Raw genomic sequence first — 22,550 nt, forward strand, 5'->3', positions numbered from 1 at the left:
CTACTGCAAGCCATGCTGATGTGGAGTTTTCTCTTGCACAGCATTATCCCCTCCCTAAAGCATCTGTTTTGACTCAGGATACATGGGAACACAGATTTGTCCAAGGACGCTGATCTGTGAAGGATATAAAAATTTGGAAAAGCAAATCCAAATACTTGATGGATTGCCCTTAGTAATATACTTTAATTTTTGTTTAGGCCTGATGTGATAAGACAATTGGTCTTGATTAGATTTGTAGGTCCCTTCCAACTGAACTGTTCCATTCATTTCTGAGCATGTTTAGGGGCTTGTGCTTGATGTTTGTACAGATCCACTCCTTAGAGGACAGAAAAGTTCACAGCCTCCAATCTCCTCATTTTGGGGAGGGCAAGAGAGCTTCCCCAGAGATACGAGCTGTCAGAAAATTTAGAGGGCAATCAGACTCCGTGTTTCTGGGTGCAGATGTGCTACAAATAAGCCATGCTAGCCCAGGAAGGCTGTTCTGCTGCTAGAGGGCAGCTGACACCGCCCTGTCCTGACAGCCCTCCTTTGTGCTTTCAGGTGATTTTAGATGGAGCAGTCTCCTCTCTGAGGCTTTCCAACTTGACCTCGCACACGGAGTATCTGGTGTCGGTGTTTCCTATTTATGACACCGCTGTTGGGGATGGGCTGAGAGGCGTCACCTCCACACGTAGGTCGTGAGTAGGGAGGATCACTCCAATGCATGGTTGTGGTAGGTGAGCAAAGCTCTGTCTTTGCAACCACCTCAGTCTGGAGCCTGGCATTGTATTTCCCCCCTCCCTGTAGTTCAGATGGTCCATCTACAGCTATCTCCATCCTTGGAGATGTTCAGAGTTTGACTGGACAAGGCCCTGAGCATCCTTCTGTAATCTGGCCCTGCTTTGAGCAGCAGAGTTGGGCCCACAGACCTTCAGGGGTCCCTTTCCACCCATGTCATTCTGCACCACCATTCACCACCGCAGTGCTCAGCTCACCCTGTCACAGCAGTAACACATCATGCTAAAAACATCTTGCTCCTTTGCCATCACTGGGCTGCAAATGAAATAACCCTATTCCTTGCAAAGTGATCATCCCACTGTGTTAGACATGGGATGGGTGTCCACCAGCTTGCAGTAGCTGCTGTAAACCCAACTCCCCTGCAGGGTTTGAGCTCAGACCTCGCACACTGAAGCTGCTTTTTCTCTTCCCCCAGTGCCTCTGTCTTCCCCCCGCTCCCTGCGCGTCTCTGAGCTGAGCCACAACAGCATGAGGCTGAGCTGGAAGGCAGCCCCGGGAGCCACGCAGTACCTGGTGCTCTGCTCTGCAGCCCCTGATGGAGCAGAGGACTATACGATGGAGGTAGGGCTCATGAGAATAACAACAATATTGGTTTTGCTCTGTCTGGACTCTTCTCAGTTACTTTAGGCCAAAATGAAACCCTGCCTCTCCATGTGGGATTTAAGTAGTGACCATTTTATATAGAGAGCAGACCTGAAACACAGAAATCTTTGGGGCTCCAGGGACAGAGCTCATATCTGTGCAGTTCCCAGAGTAATTTCTGTATCCTTGAGGCTGTAGAGAAATGCTTTTGTTTTGTTTATCTTAAAATATTAATTAAAATTTTGTTAGGGCAATTTTCACTGACCTTTAGAGAGTGAACTATGACACCATATAAAAGCAAAACAATGCTCAGAGAGTGGAAAATTGTTTAAAAACTTCTAAGGTCCCTTTTGTCACATTGCATTTTAATAAGTTGTCTGGAGTACCTGTGCAAATGTGCATCACCTCTTTGACTCAGATTCCGCTCCTGATGGCACAGCAATAGCTGCAATTAAGGCTTGTACTCTGCTTTAAGTGTACAATTACATTTTTTTTGAAACATTCAGAACATTTGAAAAGAAAACAACATTTACATTTTTATTTGAGCATATAGAGCATTTTTTTCCGGTTGCCTACCTATGGGATGCCTGATAAACCAGCATTAAAATGTTCCCAGCCTTTTATAAATCTGTGCAGATTTCTGTTAAGTCCCCAAGGTGGATTTCTGCAGCGAGCAGGCTGTGGCTGTGCGGTGTTAGCGGCAGGTGGCAGCAACCCAGCCGCTATCGCCCTGCTTGCAGCAGGCAGCTCCTCTGCAAGCCTGGCTTCCCAGGCCCCCGAGGAAAATGGGATTCTCATCTCTCACTTAAAACCTCAAGTTCTTTGCTCTGCTTCCATCCTCTCTGTGTGACTCAGGGATGTTGGTGTCCCAGTGTCCCCAGGGCTGGGCTTTGTCCTGGGGGGTGTCACTGCAGGATGTCTGCAAACAGAAATCTATGCTAGCTTCCTGCTATGTTGCCTTCCTTCTGGGGGAGACTTTCACTAAGAATAGGGGTTTGGGATACTCCAAACTTAATATTTTCAGTGATGAAAGCTGTTCTGCTTTCTACTTTCCGGTTCGTTCTGATTTAGTGAATTTCCCAGGAAAATCACAGTGAGATTTGTCCTTAGAAGCAACAAATCACTTCCTGCTCGCTTCAGATAACTCCAGATCCACCAAAGCAGTAACATCTCTGTATAAGACATTGATACCTCAGCAAACGATGGTGGGAGAAAGTGATGTGACCCCCAGATGTGCTTGGTGTCCCTTGGGAAGGGAAGCAGAGATGCCCTGAGCACTATGAAGCACCTCTCCGAGTGTGCAAGCATCACTAGTGATACAAAAAGGACCTTGGTCTGTGCCTCTGTAAGGTTTTGCTCTGCTGATGGTGTCAGAGGGTGCCCCCAGAGCAGAAGGGTGCCCCAAAGTGGCTCTCTGTTGGCAGGTGAAGGTGGCCCAGCCTGAGGTCCTGCTGGATGGGCTGTTGCCCAGCACAGAGTACTCTGTCGCTGTGTATGCGATGTACGGGGAAGATGCAAGTGATCCAGCCAGCATCCAGGAAACCACCTGTAAGTGCTGCTGCTTATTAAGCTGTTATTAAACCCTTCAGGCAGGATGGATCTGTTACAGGAGGTACTTCTCATATTGGGCATGTGGCTCGTAAACCCTGCCTTATATTATGCAAATATCAGTCCCTGAAGGGACCTCTAATCCCTTGTTGAGCTGTGAAAAGGCATGATTTTCCCCTGGTAAAAGAGGACTCCTGAAAGAGCTGTTCCCCGAGGTCTTTTTGTTGGGGGGAGAAAAGGGGAATTACTTTACCATTTCTCCACCTAAAACCTTTCATGACACACCAGAGGCACCTACAGCAGTGGCATGAAGAGAATATTTTCCTCCATGGTGAATGAGTTTTTTGCAGTGCCCTTGAGTCCCCCCCGATACCTGAGCTTCTCCGAGCTCAGCCACGCGTCCGTCCGTGTCAGCTGGGAGGCTGCATCTCAGGCGGTGAAGGCTCACCACGTCACCTACGAGGCGAGCGGAGGGAGCAACACTGGGGAGGTGAGTGCCCACTATGGGATGCCAGACACTGCCCTCTTCTCAGGGAGCAGTCTGCTGGCAGGATTTTAACTCCAAAACGGGCGTTTTTGAGGCAGTTGTCAGCCTTGTGCCCTCTGCAGCTGCCTCCACGCTTCTCTCCTAACTCCTCCTCCTCCTCTTTTGCAGGTTGAGGTTCCTGGCACTGCAACATCCACCGTCCTGAGGCCTTTGTCCTCCCTTACCCAGTACTTCATCAGTGTCAGGTCTACGTATGATGAAGGCGACTCCTTCCCGATTACTGGCAACGTTACCACCTGTAAGTAGGGAATGGAAATGGGTTTTGTCCTGTTTACAGGTGGCACAATTGGCTTGTGTGTCTAAACTGGGATGCTTTCAAGACTGGTCCCAGCAGGTTATGACCCAAAGCCTTGCACAAAACCCAAATGTCTGATTCTTTGTGTGGTACATGCCCAGCTCTGTTATGTTTAAAATGGGGTGGAAGGAGTAAACGAAGGAAGCAGAAGAGGGAAAAGCACTGTGTGTTGCTAACCTCCACGTCCTTGGGAGCGTTCTCCTCTTTACAGTACCAGAGCGACACATGTCCTCCCCACAAATGAAATAATCCTCCTTAATTAGGGTTTTAAAAGTGATTTACCCCTCTCTGTCCTGATGGCTGTTGTCATTTGGGCCTGAAGAAGCGAAAGACAGGCTGGGCTCGGACATCTGCTCGGTTGATGTGTTGCTCCCTGACCATCTGCTCCCCACCTTGGCTCTGATGAGGCGCTGTCAGCGCTTCAGCTCCATTTCCTTCTGTGTCCCTCAGTAAAGGTCCCCCCGCCGCGGGCACTGAAGGTGACCGAGCTCTCCGGGAACAGCCTGCGGCTGCAGTGGGAAGCTGTTGCTGCCTCTGACGTGGTTGTCTATCAGATCAAATGGAGCACAGCCGCTGGGGAGAAGCCTCAGGAGGTACGGACCCGCAAACAGCTGGGGAGGATGGGTTGGATTTGGGTCTGCTTGATGGCTCCGTGCTCACCTGCAGGAGTGGCAAGGAGAGATGCAAATATTTTGGGGTTAATGGGCTCAGGAAATTCAGCAGGTCACCACCACTGCCTATGCAGTAAAGATGGGGTCTGGCCTGGGCCCTGCTCTGCACATTGCAGTCGTCACCTTGAGTGCTGGAAGCAGGAGCGGCAGGGTCAGAGTCCTCCAGGCTCTTTGAAGATTGCAGAAGTGTTCTGGAAAAAACCTCAAGGATGAAATTCAATAGGGACAAGCAGAAAGTATTAAGCTTAGGCAGGAATAATTAACTACAGGTATACAGGATGTCGAATAAACCGCTAAGAAGCAGTTCTGTAGGAAAAGATCTGGGGTTGCAGAATATTACCAGCCCACAATGTCAAGTTGTTGTGGAGAAGACAAAGATAATACTCAAGTATTTATGGTGGTGATAAGCAGTGACTGCTTTGGGGATACTGCTCCTCAAGAAGGATGAGGACATCTGAGGAGCATACAGAGGAGAACGACCAGACCCAGAGCTGATGCAGCAGGGGAAGGGATGGACCAGGTGGCGTCTTTCATCTCAAGCCCTTATTTTCAGTATGAGTGCAAACAGCAGTTGAAGTGGATCAAATATGCATGAGTCTCCCATAAAAGGCTTCACATTTGGGCTGGAACAGGGGTATACTGGGGCTTCTGTCCCCAGTACAGCTAAAGGATGGAAACTGAGCAGATGGATTTCATGCTCATGGCAGGTTGACTACCGTTTGTTAGAGCACTGTCCCATGGTATTGATATAGCTGTTAAATATAACTGGCCAGCAATGCATGGGCATCTACCCTGCATTAGTTAGGGCTGGAACTTTGCTTTTGCTTAGATTTGTACAACCCACAAGAGTTGACTTTATCCCCAAAGCCCTGTGCTAACTCGTTTGTGCCTGAAGGCAGTCTGTGAGCCAGACCTTTGGATGGCACGAACTAGCTTGGGGAAGCCTGGGGATTCAACTGACTCATTTCTTGCCTTGCCGTAGCTCTCCATCGCTGGAAATGTGGCAACTGCCATCCTGCCAGGCTTGCAGAAGAACACAGACTACAAAATATCCATCTGGGCCTACTACAAAGATGGTGCTCGAAGTGACACGGTCTCTATTCAGCACAGGACCAGTAAGTGATCGATGTTTGGTATCCACAGCCCAGGAATAACAATAAGGGCATGGGATCCCTCAGACCCAAGCACAGACCAGCAGCTCAGATCTGTTCTTCTGCAGCTCTTAAAACCCAAACCTGAATGTCTAAAAGTGGCTACAGATATTTAGGTTCCCATCTGAGCATTCTGAATTTCTCCTGAGAAAAATAGGCTGGGCAAGCATGAGCTGGCTGATCCATTTCTTTCCCCTTCTGTATGGTGTATTGATGAAAATGCATTGGCTTTCTGTAGGGTGCTCAGCTGAATGTGTTGCCTAATGAATGTTTCCTGTTAGTAAAATATTATCTGCTAAGGAGGGTGAGGACTTCTTTAACTACATCATTGCTGAGCTATGCATCATCTGAGGGCACTTAAAAAATGAGAGAGAATCCTGTAGGCAGACTCAGCATGGAAGCATTATCTAAATCTCACTTTGTACTGGCTGGATATGAGGTTTAAAAAGTGGTATTCCCAGAGGTCCTCTTAATTAATATTGCCTGTATAATGGCTTTGTTGGCAGTGAATGGAATACAATTCATTCAGCAGCAGCAGTTCTCTCCTCCATCTCTCAGCTCTCAACCTCTTTTGCAGAATAAAGTCTTTTAGGCTGGTGTTGAGCTGATGAAGCTCAGAGTAAATGGCAATCCTGGAATAAGAAGCTCAGGTTTTATTAATAATGAATAACAATAGCATTTGTTTACAGAAAGCTAACCTCAGGCAAGTACCTGGGAGCTGCATGTCAACAAGAAAAAAATAATAACGAAAGCATCCCACAGCTCTATAAGAAAAAAGGGAATATTAGAGCTGTTTAGAGGCTTCAGAAAAGCGAATGACTATTTTAAAGCACAATTTGCAAAATGTTAAAGGAGCTTCCTCAGCCCACTGCAAATGACACGTGATGGTGCTCTTCTAGGTGCATTTGGGCAAGCAGTCCTTGCTTGGACCCGGGATTCCTCCTGTGGAGGAGCAGGGTGCAGAGGCTCAGGAGGCGAGTGAAAAGCACAGATGGTGTCCTCTGTGCCAGAGGTGCTTCCTTCCTCATGGGCAGCTTCAGGAGCTGACCTTTCCCCTGGCTGTCAGATCCATGCCATCAATTCTGCAGGGCCTGTGGGCTTTCCAGAATAAACCCGACTTATAAGAGTTTAGTTAACTTTCCTTTTGTTCACTTAAACAGAGCCTCCACTTACGTCAGCTGAATGAAATAGCCAATGCAGGCAGCAGAGATGCAGAGGTATAGCACAGCACTAATAATAGCGTCGTTGAAGTGACTTTTCCTCCCACACTTGTTTTCTTCTCCGCTTTACCTTGCGGTGATGCACAGCAACAGCCTCCAGCCTGATTCAGCTCCCAGCAAAACTTGGTTCAGCTTCAGGAAAAGTAGGCTCATTTTGTCCAGAAAAAGGGAAGGAGGATCAATGAAGATGCAAATAATCTTTGTTCAACGTGTGCTCTAAGGTCACCTCAGACTTTGCTGGGTGGGCAGAAGAGCTTGTTTGCACTGCAGGTAAAACTGCAGAATAGAAACTTCATAGCCTGTGTGTGTGTCCTTGGCTGTCTTTAGGGCTCACTCATCATTTTTAGTTTCTTCTGGGGAAAAAAAAAGTTCATTTTTCTCTTTCCAAGACTTCTTTGTCTTCATATCAGTGTGGGTTTAAGGCCAGAAGTTTGTACAGACCAAGAAACTGCTTGGAAACAAACTCCTGGAGTAGGTGACCCCATGCTCTTGAGTCCTGTGTTTGAGCAGTGGATGGATTTAGCCCCCTCTGTCTTTCCCTTACTGACCCCCAGCCCCTGCCCAGAGAAATCCCTCCAGCATAACAGCCTCTGTTGCCAGATCCAGTTCACTACACAGTGGGACCCCAGGGAAAAAAATGCCTTTACATAATTAAAAGCTGCTCAGCTTTCATCTCTGGCAAATCCTGTTCTTGCTGACCATGTCTCAGCCCATCACCCATTTGGGATACATCCACATGTTGTGGTGCAGGGCCAGGAAAAGGGGAGTAGCTCAAGCTTTGTACATGGGTCCCCCCCCTGAGGCTGTGGGTGGTGGTGTGAGAAGAGCTAGGCAAAAGTGCTGTGTGCTGGATACTTTTTTTTTTTTTTTTTTTTAAGAATTATTTTAAAACAAAGGAAAAGCCGAGAAATAGTAGAAATGATGATACACGAGCTTTGATCCAGGCTTAACCAGCAATCAAGCTATTTTTACACTATTTCCAGATCTTTGCTGAAATACAAGTACAGTTTTGTCTTTGTGGAGGCTGTTCTTTGGTGTTTGCCCACGATACATACAAAGAATCTCTTTTCCTTGTGTTTCCGGAACTCTTCTCCCCATCAAAGATGTATTTATTTATTTATTTTCTTTTTCTGGTCCCAGGCTTTGAATTTCTGAATGCTTGAGTTGTACCATGTTGTACTCGGGCAATCCTCATCCCTCCAGGCTCCGTTTCCTCCCCTGCCTGGTCCCTGAGGTGACTGCTTCTGCTTCGAGCCCTGGTCAGGAGCAGGGCAGTGAAACGTTCAGGAAGGGACCTGGAAGCACACGAGGCTGGTCCCATTTACATGCACCGCTACCAGACTTTCACACTGCTCACCTTTAATCCCTGGCACAGATTCCCGGAGCCCACCCACCAACCTCTTCATCGACTCCGAGAGCCCCACCAGCCTCCAGGTCCACTGGAAGCCCCCCGAGGGCCGTGTACAGCACTACAAGATCACCTACAGCCCTGTCTCTGATACCGGTGCTCAGCAAACAGTAAGACTCCAGCTCCTTTGCAGGGGACAGGCACCAGAGCAGAGGGACACGGGGACAATTTCACACCCAAGGGAGCCCTGCTCACTCCAGTAGGATGTGCCCTAAGTATAAGTGGTTTGCAGGAGTACAAACCCAAATCTCTTCCCTTTACTTGCTGGCATGGTGTTTTGTGAAGAAGACTTCCAGGTTTCCTTGTGATTGTTACCTTTTTTGTCCGTCAAAACTGCTAAAATAACTGCTTTCTTCTCTCCCTGAACCAGGGAGGGGAATTCTCCAAGGCAGTGTTAGAGGATCTAACAGTCTGTTGTCCCTCTGACTTGAGGAGGTTAAACTTGAACCTTTTAAAATGCACATTTGCAGACAGGTTACTGTGTTATAAGGATCTTTTGACCCATCTGCAAGGAGAATATTGGGGCATTTACATATTTACATAGGGAAATGCTCTTCCCATGGACACAACTGATCTGATGGCAATGTATAGCCAAGCTTCCTTGGTTTACTTTTACCGTTGCCTGAACAAAGTGGGGATGATGCCCTGAGCATGTCTGTTCTGGCACACTGCTAGAAACGCTCAGTGTAACTCCAGGGTTTGAATAAGAGTTAAAATGGGAAACCTGCCCAAACGCTGAGCTCTTTTTTCCACTCTATTGTAGATCATGGCTTCTGGGAAAAGCAGCAGCGTGACCTTGCAGTCGCTGCTGCCTGACCGAGCCTACAAGGTCATCGTTTCAGCTGTCCACTACACGGGGGAGAGTGAGAGCACGTCTGCAACGGGCCGGACAGGTGAGTGAACCCATCAGCACATGTATCTTCATTGCCTTTCCTCTATCAGGTCTGAGGTAATCTCTACAGGGGCAGTGATGTCCTTGCTTGCACTGGGCTATGGCTGGGGCCATGGTTTTGCTCAGCAGGGTGGACTGCTAACCTGGGAAAGGGAAAATCCTCCCCCAATTTCTGCAATCTATTTGCAATTCAAGGATGAGCAGGAAGGGCTGGTGGCCATGCAGATCTTGAGCCAAGTGTCACGGTTCTGAACAAGAGAGCTCACGCGTACGTTGCTTTCTCTTTCAGCTCCTGTGATGTCTAAACTGCCTTCGATACGAGGATTCGTCCCATCTAAAACAGAAGGTAAGTCACCCATAAAGGCTGGCTTCGGTATTTTATTTATTTATTTATTTCCCTGTAACACATCACACAGCATGGGTCCTTCAGGACAGGCAGGAGCTGGTGTGGCACTTCTTGACAGACATCCCTAGGGACTGTGAATCTGTCCAAGGAGAGGCTGGAACCACATAACCTTAAAAGCAGGCTCACCCAGTAAAGAAACTGATGGGGGTATTTAAAGGGTTTCTGCACAACTAGACCAAAATGGAGCAAGGAGAATGATGACATGTTTTAAATTAAAGTTCCTTGTAAGTCCCTTATTAAATTTAATGAGCATATGTTCTCCTCGTTGATATAAAGCAAACTTTGAAGCGGACTAGTTGTTGAATTAACAAGGTTATAAAAAGCTGTTAAGAAGGAAATACTGGAATACAGATATTGTGGCATTAACGCTTTTTCCTGTCTATTTGAAATTATTCTAAACAAAACTGCAGCTTTAAAACTTACTGAGGGAAGCCAAGAAGCAGATTAGATGAGTAAATTTTAGTTTGCACCCAACAAAGAAAAGAAAACTAGACTTGGTTTTCAAGTGGCTTATTGAGGAACTGTGCAGGTGTTCAGATCACAGAGGAAAATGCTGTGAACTTTCAAGTAGAAAACAATTATCCCCTAATGTTGGTGTAAAATTTATTACAGCATGTATGGCTATGATCACTGGAAAGATCACAGGAGAAAGACTAAATTGTGTAATTTATCAAATAATTACTCTTTGAAGAAGTGGAGATAATATATAATAATTTTGGCAAGTCTGTTGGATGTGCAGTAAAAGACTCAAACACTGATATATAACCAAGTTACTGAGAGAAATGGTCTGACATTGGTGCAGGGGTGGATATTTGTTGTACAGTGACTGCATTCGGCTGGGGTTTGGGGAGAAAAACAAAAAAACAAAGAGAACAACAAGACAGCAGGAATCCTAGGCTGGGAGTCAATGAAAAATCTTCAAAGCAGAAGTGCACACTGTCAGTGCCAAGGTTCCTTTACCCTGACTCTGATGTGCTTTGTCTGAGCTGAGCATTGCCAGATCAAAGAGCTGTGAGCAACTCAAGTGCTGGAAGGAGGTGAGGACCCCCAGGGCACCAGCGAGACGGACACTGGGGTCTGGGCGAGGGTCAGAAGGAGCTGCCTGACCCCCAGGCAAGGCAGGCAGATACCTGGTAAATGGGCAAGACCACAGCCTGTTTATATGGGTTTGAAGGGAAGCTTATTTTTCTTCATCTTGCTTCAACTCTGAGCAGTGGTTTGCATTTGGAAAGCTGTTTGGTTTCTGTAAAGAGCAGGTGTGTGGCTTGTAGACGTGTGGGACTGTCCTGCATGCAGGACATTGCTCCACAACCAGGGGCTGTTCGAGTTCAAAAAGGTTGTTTTGAGGCTTAAGCTTCAGTAACTGATTTCTTAATGTTTCTATAGATTCCTTTAATGGTTTTATACCCAACTCTATGGGAATTATGGTATACGTATGTAAACCTATGTATTAGGTCAGATAACGGAGGTCATGGGATCTTGTTAGCCTTTGTGTTTTAACTCTTGGATTCAGCAGTCCCGCAAACATCAAAGTCATTTCTATATTTTCCCTTTCTTTTTGTGTTTGATTATGACTTGATTATGAATAATTACATTGAACCTCCTGTGGACTTAGGAAGCTCATGTGCCATGGGGAGGATGGGACACCACCTTTACATTTTTAGATCTTTTAAACAAAATTAGGTATGGACAATTGGAAGCCTTGCATTTTTGATGAGGTGTGAAATGGCATGGATGTAAAAATAGCAATATAAAGGTTATAATGGAGCCCTAATATAATGATCTGCTAGATTCTATTATACAGATGACCTAGAAAATCACTTATGAAATAACCCATCTTGTCAAGTGTCCTTGATTTTCAGGGATGTTTCTCATTTTGCATCAAGCATTCCCTTTGTCCCAGCTCCATCTGGCATCCATGGCCTGGGATTTAAATGGCAGCAGATAACTGAAAGTAGCATTCGTGCACTGGTTCCTAAAACACTCCCTTACCAAACCATTTATATGGAGAGTGCTCGTAACTGCGGTGCCTCACGTTACAGCCTGTTCTCCCCAGCATCCTCGGATTTTGCTTTCTGCCCTGTGGCATATTAGAGGATTTATCAAGTGAGTTTCTGAAAGGGGACCTGCAAAACTTTGCCAGAACTCTTCGTGTTTCTCAAACATGAAGAAGAGCAAAAAATTAGGCATACTATAAGGATCCATGTAATTGGAGTGTGCGATGACACCAAGCTGTGCCTTATACCATGTCAAAGTGCATGTGCAGCACTGCATCTTTCCTCCCTTCCTGGCTATTATTAAAGCAAAAAAAAGCAGGTTGATGCCTGAATTTTTACTAAGTGTATTTTGAGTTTCTGGTATAACATTTGGAACTGACGATATGTTTATTTTACAGCGTCGCTAATATGCATGTTTAAGTAAAAGAACTATTAAAAAATTTAAGTGTTTTGATGTCTGTTTTAAAAAGAAGCTTGCAGAACATAATGCTCTCTTTTATTTCATATTGCGAAGTGCTAGGTGTTTTAGTCAAGAGAAAGTGATCATGAAGATGTTTGATGATGAAAGACGATCCTTTTTTTTTTTGTTTGTTGTGATGAACAAGGCAAGGAAGAACCTATATGTCTGCATAAACATAAATTTTGTACCTGTCTCCATATATCTAAACAAGGTTCAAGGTCAGACTCTGAATTAAGCCGTGTAATATTGTGATATTCACCGTTTTTTGCTGTGTCTTCCATTACTCAGCCCAGACGAATTGTATTTGTTTTGCTTTAGTAATCCCCTACTCTCTTTTCCCCTAATTTTTTCCTTTTTATTTTCTTTCCACAGCCTGCCCCACCATCAGTTCTGCTGCAGGTTCCATACGAGGTACGGTGTCATACCAAGACCACACAGTGCTGGGCTGTAAATGTTCAAACAATATCTAACAATATCTTGCTTTTTGAGAAATATGCAAGAGCTGATGGGGGGGGAATGGTTTTCCTGCCCTGAGGGAAAGGGGAGGACTCTGTGAATGAAACAGGAAAACAGCCTTTATCAGGTGAGACCTGAGCCCCTTCAAATGCTGACAGTGAAGACCACTTTTCAATCTGAGGGCCAGGAAAGAGACAGATCCTGCCCAAATCTGAATGGCTGAGTGTGTTTATAGAATATGGAAGACATGGGTTAAATTGCTGAGCTGCCAGGGACTTGACCCTTGTTCTCATCTGCATCCAGGATGATTGCTCTTCCCATCAGGGTCTGGGCTATTATTTCACAAGTCTGTCTTTGTTGCTCAAACAATCTGGCTTTATATGAATAATTATTATTCATTGGGTGCAAGACAGAATTAATGTGTTGCTTAAGGCTTGTACCTGAGGTGTGGGACAGCCTGCTCCTTTTCTTGCTCTAGTGAACACACAAAGTTAAATGTATGCAGTGGGGTGGGACCAAAACAGGGAGAGAGCAAAAAGAAATGGCTGAAATCATTGCATGGCAGATTCACATTATATTAATAACATGATCATGTTACAATATGGTTATAATTGTGCATTGAGCTTTGTTTTGCATCTTTGCACTACTGTGTTTCATGCGTGTTTTAATGCAACTCCAGTGCCACGAGCCCTGTATCAGAAACAATGATATTTATTGATCAAGTAATGATAATGATTAAGTAGACCATTTATTTTAGAAAACACCCTCGTAATGTTATAGGGGAAAAAAAGTACAACCTGGAGCAACTTCCAAAAACAAAATAACTCAAACCAAGCAACTGCAGGAGACAGTAAATAGTGAAAGGGTGAGGGAATCCAGACTGAAAAGCTCACGTTGTAATGAAGTTGTAGCCCTTCCATTTGCAAGAGAATGAGCTATCTCCTTCATCCCACCCTGCTGCAAACTCAGATAAACTAAAAAAAGAATCCCAATTGCAAGATCTTGTCTTACAGAACAGAAAACTGAAATGAGAAAATGACTCAGAGCTTTAATGATGAGCCAGGGAAGTGAGATGAAGCTGCTTGAGCTGGAGAGGCGATGTCAGAGATGTCAGGAGAGAACCTCTGTAGGCTGCATAAGGCAGGTCACCCCTGGGTGCCTCATGAAAATAGAGAGGAATGGAAATGCTCATGTTTTAAAGTTCTTTTCCTTTTTCTGTGACTCTTACATATACAGCATTTCAGAGCAGAAATAATTCACTCTTCCTGCCAGCAATTACTGGACTGGTTCCACGTCTTTTGAAGATAATATTTTTGCATCTATTTGAAATGGAGAATTTTTTTTTAATTTTTTTTGAGTAATTTCTCACTTGTTTTTCATTCGGGAGATTTGAAAACAAAATCATGGCAGTCTCCATCTTTAGTAGATCCTTCTCCAAGAGGCAATTACAGCAAATGTATGCAGAGGGTACAGACACAAACTGTTTTCCTTGGCTGCCACTTGTGGAACATGCTCCAGGTTTCTAGTGAGTCTGTCCAGCCTTGCTGATGTCTGCTGCTGTGGCCTTTTCTCCTGTTGCTAGCCAGAAGCTCATTCTACCTGCTTTACCATCACACTTATTTTTTGTCCACTCTTTTCTAACCACTTAATTTTCTCCTTTTCTCTGTTCCAGGGTTTGATATGATGGAAGTGTTTGGCTTAGTAGAGAAGGAATATTCCTCCGTTAAAGGTGTAGCCATGGAGCCGTTCATATTCAGCGGATCCCGCACCTTCACACTGTTCAGGGACACTCAGCTCACCCAGAGGACCAGGTGGGAGCAGAGCTGCGACCAGCATTGTGCTCGCTGTTGGGCTCATGCATACACATTAGCTGTGCTCAGGGCAAGGGGAGATCACTGATCTGTGTATGAGTGATGAAGCCCCACCGGCAACTTCAAAATTAAATTGTAAAGATGATGAGCTAAACTTTTCATTGTCTGGAAAGAATGTCAGATGTTTTTCCATAATACGTGAAGAAATTAACCTTGGACTTGCCTCAAGATGAGTACAGGATACATCCTGCAGAAGTTAAGAGGACACAACATGGGTATTCATTATTCATTTCTGTGCAGCCCAAAATTTTCAATTTCCATTTTACAGAGTCACTGATTTTGCAGCGTTAGTTGCTGCGATGGACATAAGGCTTATGTCGCGTACAGGCACTGCACAGTCCTTCAGGCATTCTGCCCACAACCACGCACACTTCAGTGATGGCATTTTGAGGTCAGGTTTTCATCTTCAGTCCCTCCTCCCAGCATCTCTGGTCTGCAGGCAGAGCTTCGCTTTAGAAAATATTTGTCTCCTGGCTGCTCTCGGTAGCTTGATCTTTACTGCTGAGAAGGAATAACCACCGAGGGTTGTGGCTTGACCCTGTTTGCTGTGTACAAGGCCACTCCACAGAGTCCCGGGGGCCAGGCAGCTCCCATGACCTCACTCATTTTTAATAATAATAAATCAGGAATGCTCTGACTCCTGACATTCAGTGCTACTTTGTTTAAAGCCTAATTACTGAGGCACTGGCTCAGCCTAATCTTAGTTAAAGAAGCAAAGCTTCTTAGAGTACACAGGATGGGGGAGATCCAGAGAGCTCTTTGGTGTAAATACTTGGAAAATCATGGGCAAATCCTTTTCTTCAGCTGGTATGCACGCCTCTCCAAGGATATTACACCGTCAGAAGCAGAGAGAGAATAAGAAGCTGACATTACTTATGAATCAGTCCTGAAAAGATGCTTGATGAGTTGTGTATGCCCATGCAAATGCATCTTGTTTCAGATTACAGATGTATTTCAGGCATAACCAATTTGACCTTCTTCGCCTCCCTGCAGTTCTGCCCAGCGCTCCCTGACGAGCTCGGCAGCGGCTGCAGAGGAAGCCAGGCCCTGCCAGCAGCTGCTGATGGGCTTTGCTGCATGCTCATGAGTTCCAGAGCTGAGCCCAAATTCTGCAGCTGGGATGTGGGGACACAGGGGACGCCTTCTGGGGGCTCTGTGCTTATCCTTCCAGGGCATTTCTATCGATTTCTGATCAGACTTAAAACTATACCTAGTGGTACATGATCACCGTTCTTCCTCTTTTTTGAAGGGGATGCTTGGGCAAGAGTTTTGGAGCCTGACAGGTTGTCTGATATTTTGTAAGCTCTATTTTGACAAGCATTAAATCTGCACTTGCTGTGTCTTTGGCGCTCCCTGGGGCAGCTCTGGCAGTGATGGACTGACACTGACTGCTCCACCTGGGTCTCCCCATGGCACCAGGGGAAGCTCCTCGAGGACCTCACAGTGTGTGCCCAGCACTCAGCTCAGGCTTTGACAGCCTGAGAGGGATGCACAAAACAGGGCCAGGCTCTCTTGTGGCATATCACATTCAAGTCCCATGGCTGAAGCTTTTCTAAGCTGTCCTGCTGAAGAAACATGACAGGTGAACCTTGTCTGTGAAGGATGTTGTCTGCTGGCTTTTTACTGCTTTAAGGAACTAATTCTTGTCTCATTTCAGCGACGTCCACCTCTTTGCAATCCCACCTGAGCACACCATCAGCTTCCTCCTGCGCCTCCTGCCCGAGACCCCCAAGGAGCCCTTTGCCATGTGGCAAATAACAGACGAGGACTTCCAGCCCCTCCTCGGTGTTAACCTTGACCGTAAGGTTTCATGTTGAATACGTTAACTCCAGGTATTTGCATACCTTTCTGCAGGCAGCAGAACTCATTTGGGTATTCACTTGGAAATTTGGGGGGATTATTTTTTTTTAATTTTTTATACAGCAGCAGTTTTCAGGAAGCTTTGTTGTTGCTGGCAACATCACATTTTAAATGCTTCCCTGTGCAATTAAAAGGTGTATTTTCATCTGTATTCTACTTGTAATATATCCTTCATTTTTACCTGTTATCTTTATTTTCCATTGTTTAGAAATATCTGATTATAACATTAAATCTTTCACAATGTTTCTGTTTATTTACTTATTATTGTTCAGTATGCGAGTGAAATCAAATTCTCTTTTAATTCTAAGTTCTTATTTGTCCTATTTTTCCCTGTAGCCAGTAAGAAATCCTTGACCTATTTCAACCATGACTACAAGGCTGACTTGCAGGAAGTCTCCTTTGACCAACAGGAAGTGAAGAAGATATTCTATGGGAGCTTTCATAAGGTTCTTATCAAAAAAGGGAGAAATGTAGCTCACTATCTCGTTCCTCTGACAGTATTATGCCATCAACGTGTATTGTGCAAAGTGAGGAGTCATTATAAGCACTTTGCATCCAGATTGCTAGGGAACCAGCAAACCTATTCGATGTGCTCAAGTTTATGATGGTAGGGAGTTTAGGTTCATCCCATGTGCAAAATGCAATTTTATTGATTGCTTCTCAAAATGCATTGCACATTGACTCATTTTTTAAATGCTAATGGGAATGGGTTAATTATAACCACACATAATGGCCATCATTTTTGCATGTAATATATGGTAATAACACAAAATGGCATAGGAATAAAATACACAGTGTATATTAAATTAATTCCTTGTAAAAGGCATGCATTTGCCATTTTGGTATTTATTTGTATAGAACGTATTTTCAAATATATGCTTTACTAAGGAGTCTGTGGAAGAGGTGTCAGAAATGCCTGAGAGGGGGCAGCCAGGGCAGTGACGAGCTCTGTCCAGAAGCAGCAGGGAATGAAGGGCTCTTTGGCGACCCGTGGGTCACTGCTATTTTCAGGTTCATTGGCCACAAAATGTTTATTGTCTCTGCAGATGCTTCCTTTTTCCAAGTCTAGTGCCCATCCACCAGGGCTGCCTGTTGAAGAGGCTGTGACTTCCCATGGGGATGGCTGGCTGGTCCCTTGTTTTTACCAGGACTCTTGCTTAAATTTCCAACTCTGGGAATGGGGCAGAAGGCGTTAGTGTGTTGAAAAGTCTCTGTGTTGCATTGCTGAAGTCCAGCCTGGTTCTTTCCACCCAGGTGCACGTGGCAGTGAGCCGCTTCAAGATCAAACTCTATCTGGACTGTAAGAAAATAGCAGAGAAACCCATCAACACTGTTGGCAGCATCTCTACGGCTGGCTTCATCATGCTGGGAAAAGTGACAAGGACCAGAGGGCCCAGGAGCGGGTCAGCATCGGTGAGTCCCAGGAGGGGCACACTGTGAACTGGGAACTGGGGCTTAAATCTGGAGCTGGCTGGGGTGGGCAGATGGAGAGGCGTGCAATCGCACGTCGTGCTGGCTCTGAATTCCTCCAAAGGCTGCTGTGACGCAGGACTGTGTCCTGATCCTGCTGATCTCCATGATTTAATGAGCTTTCCTGGTGCAGTGTTTCTCTTCCTCTGCCCTCCTGCCTCTGTTTGAGGTCTGTGAGCAGAGGCAGCAGCGCCAGCGGGTCCCAACGCTGCATCCTCTGGGATGGAGCAGTGCAAACCCAACCCAGCAGGCTCCTGTGGACAGGAGGGGCAGTAAATCGCTTCTGAAAGGGAAGGTTGTGACATCTGCCCCTGAGTGGCACTGGGCAATGCCAGTGACTGAGGGCAACAGGTCCGGAGGGGCCTCGATCTCCGTCGTGCTTGGGCTTGGGTCTCTGCATGCAAACGATGTGAAAACCATCTTCAGGATAGAGGCTTTTTGTCAGCAGTGATTTGAATTAAAATAACCCCAATGCCCAGTGCCAGCCTGCAGGCATGTCCTTATGGCATTGCAGAGCCCCCAGAGAGCCTGCTCCCTACAAGAGGACAGAACAAGGGGAAGTTTTGGGCTCACTGTCGTGCCCTGCAACAGCCCCATGCGTTGTCCAAAGGCAAAACCAGCCATGTGTGCCATTGCCTGGGAGTCTGTTGCTGTATTTACCCCACAAAACAGGAATGTTAGATGTGCAGAATTAGGGGGAACTGCTCAGGGGGACTGTAGGAAGTTATTCATGGCTGTGAAGATTTTGCTCCTTGGCTCTGCATTTAGCTCTAGGAATTTAGGGGAAAACAGCACGTCAGTTGGTCTGCAACTTCCCTTGCTTCAAAGAAAAGAACAGTTTGTCCCATGTGCATCCCCACCTGCCTCCTTGCAAAGAGGGAAGCAGAGGTCTAGGATGTACCAGGGAACAAGTGGACGTTCAAGTTCCCTGTAAGATATGGGATCAACCATATAACAAGACAGGAGACAATGGGATTCAAGCAGTATTTACTTATTTCCTAAATAAGTGTTAGCAGCTTTAGACTGATCACATGCCTGTCAAACAGCAGCCAAGGGGGCAGGAGTCTGTGCTCTCCCTGCCCCTCCTAAATTCCCCTGGCTAACAGCTAGCTAGCGAGGTGTAGCTGACTAACAAACAGCTCCATGCCATCTCTGCTCCCGGTGCTTTTCAAGCCCAGCAAAGCTTCTCATCTTCCACAGCTCTGATGCCCTTGAGAAGACAGAGTGTCTCATTACTGGTTGTTGTGGAACTTTGTTTTATTTAAGATATCTTTTAATGCTGCTGATCTGTGGGGTTCACCTGTCTGTCTGCTGTGTGCCATGCTCCCTCAGCTGTACAGCTTGTTCGCTGTTAAATGCATGGAGTGGAAGGAAAAACGGATGAGAAATTGAGTTAAGGAAATTAAAAAATCCTCTCTGCCTCATTATTTGTTGTTTAGCTCTCTGCAGTGCATGCCCCTGCGTTAATCACTATGGGAAGATGTGGCAGTTGTGAGGGATGTGGTGAGAGAGACAGGACAGGGTTCCTGGGAGGGGAGCACCTCTCTCCTGGGAGCTGCTGTCGTTGTGTTATATCTATTCCCCTGAAGGGAGTGAAGAGAAGCTTGTTTTCACATTTTGGCAATGCTGACACCCAATTACTTGGGGACCTGCCTGCTGCTGTGGGTTTGTGTGAAAAATCAGAAACTTGGCTTTTGCTTGGTGACTGGCTTAGTGGAGACCTGAAGGCTGGTAAATAGCTCAGTGGCCAGGGCTACTTCTTTTGGTATGGCTTTTGGGGCACAATTACTGTTGGGACCATGTGGTGGAGTCTGTCAAACCATCGCTGAAGATTATTTCTAGCACTTGGACATCATGAGGTTTGGGGATGAATCCCGTGTGCCACTGTTACCTTCTTGTCACCTCTCTTTTCTCCCCCCCAGTTCCAGCTGCAGTCTTTGCAGATTGCGTGCAACAGCTCAGGGGCAGAGGAGGACAGATGCTGTGATCTTCCTGCACTGGTAAGACAAGAGGGATGGCTCTGCTAGCTGAGATGGGGCTGGGGATGATGGAACGCTCCCGTGGCACTGGAATGACACTGCAAATGATTTTGGCAGACACACGAAGTGTCTTTTATACATCACTTTTGCCTCATTTCTTGGAAATATCAACAGGATGTGTCTTGGTGCAGTGAACAAAGGTGTTTGCTTCAAAAAGCAAGATGACTGAGTCCCAAGGCAGTGCATATCCCTCCTGTCATGAGCCCATCTATGACAGCACCTTGACAATCCTAAGGTTTTGCTGCCAGCCCTCGGGCACAACATCCCCTGCTCTTCCCTTCAAATCCCTGGCACAGAAGGCTGCTTTGTGGGGCGTGTGAATACTTAGCAAGGAGCAAATTATCTTTCTGAATGTCATGCAAATTTCAGGCAGGGCTGGTTCATATACACATACAGGTATACAGTCTAAACGTGCTATTTGATAGAAAAATAAGGCATTGGAAGTTTTACAAAAAATTCTTTGTGGTAGAGAAAATTTGTGTTTTTCTCCACTGGAAAGATTGACTTTTGAAATACTGAAAATGTTACCTGTCATCCATCCCACTTCTGCTGCATAGCTGCTCACATCACCTTGGTTTTCTTTCCTTTCAGAGAGACGAGGAGACCTGCCCGACCTTAGCTCCTGCCTGCTCTTGCACTTCTGGCCGCCCAGGCTTGCCAGGACCTCCAGGGCCCCCTGTAAGTTCACCCTGCCACATGTTCCTCCAAAGCAGTCTATATTGCATATAACTTGTTTCATGCTGCTCAGGCACCCCAGGCTTGAGGATAATACTCCTGGGGCTCCATGAGACCTTATGCTCCATCTCCTGTCCTCGTCCCAGGTTAAAGCAGAGGGCAGCTCTTTGCTGCCCAGCACAGACCCCAGAGCTTTGTTTCTCTGTGCACGTTGCAGCATTTTGGGAGTGCAACAGCTGCACTGGGAGCAGGCTGAGCATTTCCTTGTGCCACGTTAATCCTCTTAGGAGAGGGAGACAGGCTACCCTCGGTGCGTGTGCATGCAGAGATTTCGTGGATCACCAGCTCTGAAATTCTTTGTAAATGCCAAAACAAAAAGACAAAACAGAAAGCAACAACAACAACAACAAAAAAACCCTTCCTATGTAGATTCTCTGTTAAGTGGGAGCCTGATGAGTGTCTGCACTTATGGGCAGCGTAGAGAGAAAGGGGAGACTTGGCAGTCCTGCCTGTCCCCAGGGCTCACTCTCTTCACAGTGAGCATGACCTGCAAGGAAACCAGGGAGAAAACTGGGAAAGTGATGTCTTTAAGTATGCAGTGTGTTCCAGGAAACAGTCTAAACAGATGCTAGGAAATGGTTATCAAAATAAAAATATAAATCTGCATTTTATAAGTTTCAGGGAAACCGTTTTATATGTGCACAGCAGCCAGAACCTGACAGCCTGACCTGGGGACCCGATTTTGGCCACTCCAGGTGCTTTTCTCATGGAAAGCAACCATGAAACTACAGCCTCCTTGCTCACCTGGTGAGGCTTTAGATCACCCCTCACATTGCTGTGGTTTCACTGTGACTTCAGCTCCTTTGCAAAGAACAACTCCTCGATGCAGTAATTACACGCTCATTCCAGTGGAAGTTTAATTACTCAGCACACTCCGCTATCGCAGTGTGCTTCAATATCATAAGTGCATAATTACCATCTCGCATGGCCCTGTGGTTTAAACATCTCTGCAGTACGACTCTTTAAAGAGCAGGATTCTTTTAAGCATTAGGGAAAATACAGTTTTGACACACAACCTTATTCTCACACCATCAAGCCCTTGATAATTTGCTGCAGTTACAAGAGCACTCGCTGCTACATTTAAAACTCTTTTTGCTCAAAGCCAGCAAGGCTGTGTCCCACCTTGGGTGTGTCACTGTCCTTTATTTATTTATTTATTTATTTATTTATTTATTTATTTATTTATTTATTTATTTTGAACAGGCCCTGCTGACTTCTGAAATGAGCTTCTGGGTGCTTCTGAAAACACTTTTTGCAAAGCTGCCTGCTTGTATTCCTTAATCCAAATCCATTGTTTTTTTTTCAGATTCAAGAATAGAAACTTTCAGATTAAGTTCACGTTATTTTAAGGTTCACATGGTATGGTTCATGCCAGAGATTAGTTTCCTGTTTGATCCAGCAGTTCTGAGGATGCAGAGCTGAGCTGGGTCTCCCCAGTGCCAGATATTGTCCCTGATCTTAGCGTCTGTCTCTTGGGATGATGTTACAAACACCAGCCTAATCCCAAAGGGCTGCAGGCATGATCCCCTTTTTATTTCTTCCCCAGCACCTTCCCATCTTCACGTGTGAGCCCTTCTCCATTTATTGCATGGATTTGCTTGGGGGTTGGAGGGAGGAGGTTGAAGAGGTTAAAGCTTCAGCTCTCCTTGCTGGTGGTGAGTGCGGTGTAGCCACTGCCTGGCACCCAGGGCTGTGTTGTCCTTTCTCCTCCTCTTCCACGTTTGCTGGATGACTCAAATTATTTTTTTCTTGTCCCCATTTTGTGAGATCTCTCTGGGTCAGGAATGATCTTACATCATTTGTATATAGCAAAATGCGCCAACTCCCATCCCGTAGGCTTTTGTTCACACTGCTGTAAGGATTACGATATTATTAACAAAAACTTTGTGTTTTACTGGCAGGGCAGCCCTGGGAGGAGAGGACCGCAAGGTGAGCAGGGGGATCCAGGGCCCAAGGTGAGTCCTGGTGCTCAGCACCACTACTGGCCTCATTTGCAGTGTATCAGAGGCAGGATGCGCAGCTGGGTGTGCTCGGTCCTGGTGTGAGCTTGATTCCCTGGGCTGGGAGCTGCCACACTGCAGCACAGAGCCTTAGAAAGTGATGCACTGAGGAGGACGGGATCACATTATTAATTAAATGCTCAGTTGGGCTATGGAAATTGAGGT

General features: G+C 45.9%; 1 protein-coding gene across 1 annotated transcript in view; it reads left to right on the forward strand.

Annotated features, from left to right (window-relative positions):
* COL20A1 (collagen type XX alpha 1 chain) overlaps positions 1 to 22,550 on the forward strand; it is a gene marked incomplete at both ends in the record, with an annotated part of 40,557 nt that overhangs the window by 10,292 nt on the left and 7,715 nt on the right. Inside the window, 18 exons of the mRNA XM_084296387.1 lie at positions 541 to 670; positions 1,193 to 1,338; positions 2,784 to 2,907; positions 3,258 to 3,397; positions 3,563 to 3,692; positions 4,200 to 4,342; positions 5,403 to 5,535; positions 8,167 to 8,309; positions 8,963 to 9,092; positions 9,381 to 9,437; positions 12,327 to 12,365; positions 14,083 to 14,221; positions 15,939 to 16,081; positions 16,478 to 16,587; positions 17,396 to 17,554; positions 19,534 to 19,611; positions 20,242 to 20,328; positions 22,287 to 22,340. Of these exons, the coding sequence (XP_084152513.1) occupies positions 541 to 670; positions 1,193 to 1,338; positions 2,784 to 2,907; positions 3,258 to 3,397; positions 3,563 to 3,692; positions 4,200 to 4,342; positions 5,403 to 5,535; positions 8,167 to 8,309; positions 8,963 to 9,092; positions 9,381 to 9,437; positions 12,327 to 12,365; positions 14,083 to 14,221; positions 15,939 to 16,081; positions 16,478 to 16,587; positions 17,396 to 17,554; positions 19,534 to 19,611; positions 20,242 to 20,328; positions 22,287 to 22,340 (2,085 nt within the window). The remainder of the gene's footprint in view (positions 1 to 540; positions 671 to 1,192; positions 1,339 to 2,783; positions 2,908 to 3,257; positions 3,398 to 3,562; positions 3,693 to 4,199; positions 4,343 to 5,402; positions 5,536 to 8,166; positions 8,310 to 8,962; positions 9,093 to 9,380; positions 9,438 to 12,326; positions 12,366 to 14,082; positions 14,222 to 15,938; positions 16,082 to 16,477; positions 16,588 to 17,395; positions 17,555 to 19,533; positions 19,612 to 20,241; positions 20,329 to 22,286; positions 22,341 to 22,550) is intronic.

Source organism: Netta rufina, assembly GCF_964035555.1.
Source record: "Netta rufina genome assembly, chromosome: 16".
NCBI lineage: Eukaryota > Metazoa > Chordata > Aves > Anseriformes > Anatidae > Netta > Netta rufina.